The sequence below is a fragment of the Brachycentrus maculatus genome, unplaced genomic scaffold (assembly GCF_059751285.1).
Source record: "Brachycentrus maculatus isolate JH-2025_06_01 unplaced genomic scaffold, ASM5975128v1 h1tg000055l, whole genome shotgun sequence".
Taxonomy (NCBI): Eukaryota; Metazoa; Arthropoda; class Insecta; order Trichoptera; family Brachycentridae; genus Brachycentrus; species Brachycentrus maculatus.
This window is the reverse complement of record NW_028280809.1, coordinates 711982-718098: the sequence shown is the minus strand read 5'-3', so window position 1 is coordinate 718098 and position 6117 is coordinate 711982. Positions and strand designations below refer to the sequence as shown.

Genomic DNA, 6117 nt, shown 5'->3' with positions numbered 1-6117 from the left:
ATTTAATTAGGTAAGGAAAAGTTTTAGACCATTACCCCAGTAGGAAAGATTTGGCCTGTAATGATCATAGTTTTGAGCTACTTATATGGCACTATTTTCATAAAATACTAGGAGCATATACGAAGAAAATTAAAAATAATAATTATGTTGTATTTTTTATTTTTTATGTTTTTTTTTTAAAAAAGGATCTCTCTTAAAACTGTATATTTTTCTTATGTGCGTAGTTTACGTATCCTTCTCATAAAAATCACTCGGATAAATTTGAAAGAATATAAAAAAATCGTAAAAATCTTAAATCGTAAACAACATCTTTTTTTGCCGACTACCGCGAAGCGTGCTCATTCCATAAAATCCAAACTCTTGCTGATAGACGTACGATAGCCGATATGGTTTTACTGGCTAATATCCTTTCTGATAAAATAGATTCACCAGAACTGCTTACCCGCATCCATTTTAGGGTACCGCAAAGGCAAACGCGGTCTAATCAACTTTTTCACGTACCTAAATGTAATACTAAATTTTGCCAGAAATACTACAATTAACCGCATTATGGATACTTATAATAAAATGTTTAATGACTTAGATATTTTTGGGAAAAGCACTGATTCCATAAAAAAGAACTAAGCAGGAAATTAGGTGAATGATTGATCGTTGGCGTTTTTTCAACAAGCCAACTGTTTATAGTCCCTGTTTGTTGGATGATTTATGTTGACATGGAATAGGTACTATGCACACACACACACACTCACACACACTCACATAACTTTCATAAGAATAGTATTATCAGTGGATTTTTTTTAATTGGCTGTAAATTTGTTAATTGTTGTTGTATATTGTTTTCTAGTGGCTGTAAAAATCTCAAATAAAAAAATAAAAAAAATAAAAAAAATTGTATGCATTGTTCATAAATTGTATACATTTATAAAGAACAATTTTAAACACAATTTTTTTAATACAGAGACCCACCAAGCCACCTTGCGTGTCTTGTCGGTGGAGTTCTTTTTGCATACATTTTTTATTGTTTTCAATCATTTTAACCTAATACAGATTTTTACCCTTTATTTGGGCAGAGGTATCCCAATATTCCTGCCATGAGTGAAAAAGTCTTTTCTTTACAATAACGAGGAGGTCATCGATGCTGAGTTCATTCATATATTCTGGGCCCCCGCTAAGGACGGCCTCCTTTGCCAGGGTATCCACCTTCTCATTTCCCTCTATGCCGCAGTGGCTCGGAATCCAGGCAATAGTAATTTTTTTTATTTAACGAGGCCGCCCGTAGTAAGAGGAATCGAGTCTTGATGCAGCATTCATCTTCGGGGTATAGGAAAGGAGGAGACTTCAATTTCTGTAGGACACTCAGAGAAGTTAATAAATGTCGTAGAGTCATACTATCCAAGTGCACCCCAAAAACCTGATGTTGGTCATGATTTTTGTGACCTCAAAGTACTTTAATACTTTGTACGGTGGTGTTTTTTGATTTCATAGCTTCTACATTTAGTTAGAAGTACCTACTTTTATATTTTTTTATGATAGTACATATTGACATTTTGACATACAAAATGAATTGTATAAATCTATGGAATTCATCCAAATAAAACAAGTAGTCCACTTTCTCTATGACCAATCGTACTTCCTTTTCCGTTTCTGCAACTGAGCTGAGACCATGCCGGTTCGTGTTGACTTATATCGTTTTATTAAAAATAATGTACTTAATACAAGGTTTTTCAGAATTAGAGTGTTTTTAATTATCAATCTGCACGTCTTCTAAAATAATTAGTACTTAATCCATCTTCGCGCACAATTTTAACGTTATAATAGGCCTCCTTATCTCCCCGTCTTTACACATGGCAGTTTTTGACATGCCTTTGCGTTTATGAAAAAAAAGTGTCAATATTAATAGAATCCAGTTAAAAACTTAAGTGGTGTTGCATTTTTATAGTTTTTGTGCTTTGTTTAGTAGTGATGAAGCTGTTGTCTGGTCGGACAACGAACTCATGAATCCTAACCTTACGTCCCGAGTTTTATTGACGAAAACGTTTTTTGTTTTAGCTCGCTGTAGATCTATTGCACCCTTCGCCGGCCGCAGAGAAGAGGCGACACAAGCTGAAGAGGCTTGTGCAGCATCCCAATTCCTATTTCATGGATGTCAAATGCCCAGGATGCTACAAAATCACAACAGTGTTTAGTCATGCACAGAACGCAGTAATCTGCCCAGGATGCTCTACCATCTTGTGCCAGCCTACTGGAGGACGAGCCAGACTAACAGAAGGTAAAAATAATATATATTATTTAAACAAGACTCATCTATCACGTATTTTTTTTTTAAATCTACATCTTTTTTTTATTTCAAGGCTTATAACAGTATCTCCCATATCAGGAATACTCTTATCTTTTACGATTATGATTTTTGATGCCAAATAAAAACAGATATAATTATGTATTTAGTTATACTTGACAATAAAAATTTCAATATATGGTGCAATTCTTAGCCTTTGATAAAATGATTATATTAGTATGAACAGCTGATTTTCTACTATATATGTATATATATATATATATATATATATATATATATATATATATATATATATATATATATATATATATAATATGTTATTAGATTAATCGCTATTGATGCCAAATAAAAAACTGGTATACATAATTTTGTATTTTGTAGTACTTGACAATTCAAATTTCAATATATGGTGCAATAGTTACATATAATATTATAAATTAAAGATATATTAGATTAATCATTATTGTTGCTAAATAAAAATTGGTATTTTTTTGCATTTCTTATTATTTGTGCAATATGGGTGATAGATGAAATTTCAAAATATGGTGCAATAATTTTCAGCCCAACAGCTGATTTTCTTGAATAAAAAGATTATCGCGAATAAGGTATTCATTTGTTGATTATGAACTCAATAAAATGATATATTGGGGGGGGAAAAATACATTTAAAAATAATCTTAATGCGTAATATTTTAACACCATTAAAACTTCAGCCATCTGCACTTCTAATTGGAAGTCTGTTGTTTTGGGCCGGTAGAACTGGTTCAAATCATTTCCCTTGTCGCCGGCGGTTTTTCGAGGTTTTCGAATGGATGATAAATTGTCAATTTTTACTAATCTTATCATTAGTTCTCAATCCTGTCCATCTATTTTCACAAAATTTCGAGGATATATCGCTCACTTCTTTCAACAACATCATGTATCAAAAATTGACAATTTTCAGTTGTGCATTTTCTCGGAATGCCCAGAAAATGTACTATATCCCAGCAAAAGCGGCATATTTTTAACTTAATATTTACCCGCTATAGGGCAGAAAGTGTTGTATTTGCATTTTGAAGAAAAGGTATTGTTTTATCTTATTTTTAAATAAACTAAATTTTTCAAATGGAGAAAAAACCTTCAGGTTTTACCTAAAAACATCTGTTGCACAGTGAAAAGTTAACTTTAAACTTTAAAAACGATCTGAAAAATCAAGTTTTTTGATATGACGTTGTTGAAAAGAGTGAGTGATATGTAAGATTTTTTTTCTCGATAGTTTTGTTGTTTGTTCTCGATAGTGACGCCATTGTGTTGTCATCGGACAGCATAGTGTTAATGGTCAAATAGTTGCCAAATGCCCCTTATCCGCACCCAAAGGTGCTTAGGCAACTGCATCGTATTGAGGCAGTTTTATATTGATGGTTACTTAAATGAAGGCAAGGTGATCTCTCCTGCGCATCAGGGACCAGTCCAGGGTAATAGCAAATAAATATTAGAGTGTAAAATCAGCAATATTTATTTTCACACCTCACCCCTTGGGAATCGAACCCGGGACCTCCAGCACGGTAGCCAAATACGCTAACCATTACACCACAGAGGCGGACAATAATGGTACATATAACTGATATAAATCGACAAGTTAGAAGAGAAATCACATTTTTTCTGTATTGTCAAAAAATAAAAACACTGAATTATAGACTCCAAAATATGGTTAGGAAATTAGGATAGCACGAGGTCTTGGATTTGATACCTAACTAGGCCAATTGGAAACTGTATTTTTTTTCATATTACTATAGACTGAAACCAGATGTGAAATATGGTTCAAGTAATTAGTTAATCTAAGCGTTATAATAAGCCCTGTGCACTATATTTGTGGTGAAAGAGGAGGATGGACACAAACATACATACATATCTCGATTTACTATCATATATTGATCCAAATATTGAAACAAAACACATTAGCATATGTGTTACATCTGTTAATGTGTTACATGAGTCTGGTTCTCTTATATGTTCACTATTCTTCTTCTTCAAACCCTTATCCACACCTGATGGTGCATAAGGCATTGCGTCATATAAATGCAGTGCTATCTTGATCATTATCACAAGAAGGAAAGGTGATCAACCCTCCGCTTCAGGTAATTAATAGTCCAGGGTAATTAATATTGAATGAATATTATGCCCGGGACCTTCGGTATGGTAGCCGAGTGTGCTGACCATTACACTACATAGGCGAACTATAGATGTTATTTTAGACTTGGCACCTGAAGAATTAGACTGATCACCTTGTTTTCATGTAATTAAGATAATTCTGTTAATTCTGTCAGCGCAAATGGATGAATATTGTGTATATAAGGGTAGTTCAAATTTACTTATCGAAATTGCTAAATATTTTATCTTTTTTCCAGGATGTTCCTTCAGAAAAAAGCAACACTAAAAGCCTACCTGGAGAGGGAGGTGGAAGGAATGTGATGTTGATACATTGTATGTTTGATTTACTCTACAATTTTATGTAAAAAAAAGTAATAAAGGCTCATCCGAAAGATTTACGACTTTCATTATGAAAAAAAAAACATTATTTAATGTTAAACTTCCAAAAACCGGTTTTCTTTGTCTAGTGTATCAATAAGTAAAAAGAATATTATATAATTTTAATTTAAGTGTTTTTTTAAGCAGATCTTATTAAGATGTGTACCATTTTTAAAATCACAATAAAACCTTACTACAAGACTCTTGTTTACTTTTATAATTTGACAATTTTAAAAATTTAGTTTTAAATATGGGTCAGCTGAAATCAACTGAGCCCAACAGCCGAATGTTTGATATTTTATGGATTTTATTATTCGAACATGAATCTTAACCAAAAAAGAAAATTATAATAACATTATATTATATAATAACATTGGAGAGTGGACTGGGATGAGAGGTGTGAAGGAGCTGTTTCGTGTTGCCCAGGACAGACAAGATTTCTCTCAAGTGATCGTCAATGTCGGGGGACCCTGCAAGACACTAAAGAAGTAGATTATAATTAAAAACCAGTTCTACATTGTTTTTAACCCGATGGTTGCCAGAGACGAGATATCTCGGCAAATGGCGGAGTGCCCGTATGGCCAGAGACGAGATATCTCGTCAGTACTTTTGATGACGTATTACTCCGCAGTTTTAACTCATATTGACAATCTGTCAAAAACGGAACATACATTGCCATCAGTTGAAGTTGTCACAAAATATTTTATAAAGTTTTTAAATACTTTTAAGTGATTTATCAGTATCACTTTCAGCTGACAGTTGACAGATGTCATTAGGGCTACCACTCAAACCACTTGAAATATTGATTATTTTAATCGATTGTTTTGAACGCCAGGGGTTTTTATTTTGCTCAATTTTTTTGTGTTTTTCTTATTATTTTAAAATATTCCATTGATAAATAATAGTTGTGTGTTAATATTAAATTTAATAAAAACTTGCGTGTGCGACTTGTGTGACAACCCTGAAAATTTGAAACTGGTTTAACTTCAAGAATAAAACTCTAACAATCGATGCGGGATATAATATTTGGTAAGTAAATTATAATTCAATAAAAACAACAAAAAAAAAAATCTTTAGACAACTTTTTTTTTTCAAAAAAATACTTGGCCTGTTGATCACTGCGGCGTAATTTATTTGCGGCTATGAAAAGGTTAATGACTTATTTTTTGACATCTCATCAAAGATGAAGAAGAATATGGAAGTCTGGGCATTTACGGGGCTGACGGCCATCATAGGCTGGTTTAAGCGATCACTTTACACATATGTAACATTCACTGATTCTACCCATTATTGACAACCACACTACTCCAATTC

At 32.8% G+C, this 6117-nt stretch overlaps 1 protein-coding gene across 1 annotated transcript; it reads left to right on the top strand.

Annotated features, from left to right (window-relative positions):
• Positions 1–1633: 1633 nt before the first annotated feature.
• Positions 1634–4819, top strand: RpS27 (ribosomal protein S27). Its single transcript, XM_088278060.1, has 3 exons — positions 1634–1669; positions 2050–2269; positions 4683–4819. The coding sequence occupies exons 1-3, from the start codon at positions 1664–1666 to the stop codon at positions 4709–4711; spliced, it is 255 nt and encodes an 84-aa protein (XP_088134186.1). The 5' UTR covers positions 1634–1663; the 3' UTR covers positions 4712–4819.
• Positions 4820–6117: the final 1298 nt, after the last annotated feature.

Coding starts and splice junctions, on each gene's coding strand:
- RpS27 (XM_088278060.1), top strand. Junction 2,270..4,682: donor ACGAGCCAGACTAACAGAAG/GTAAAAATAATA, acceptor TCTTTTTTCCAG/GATGTTCCTTCAGAAAAAAG.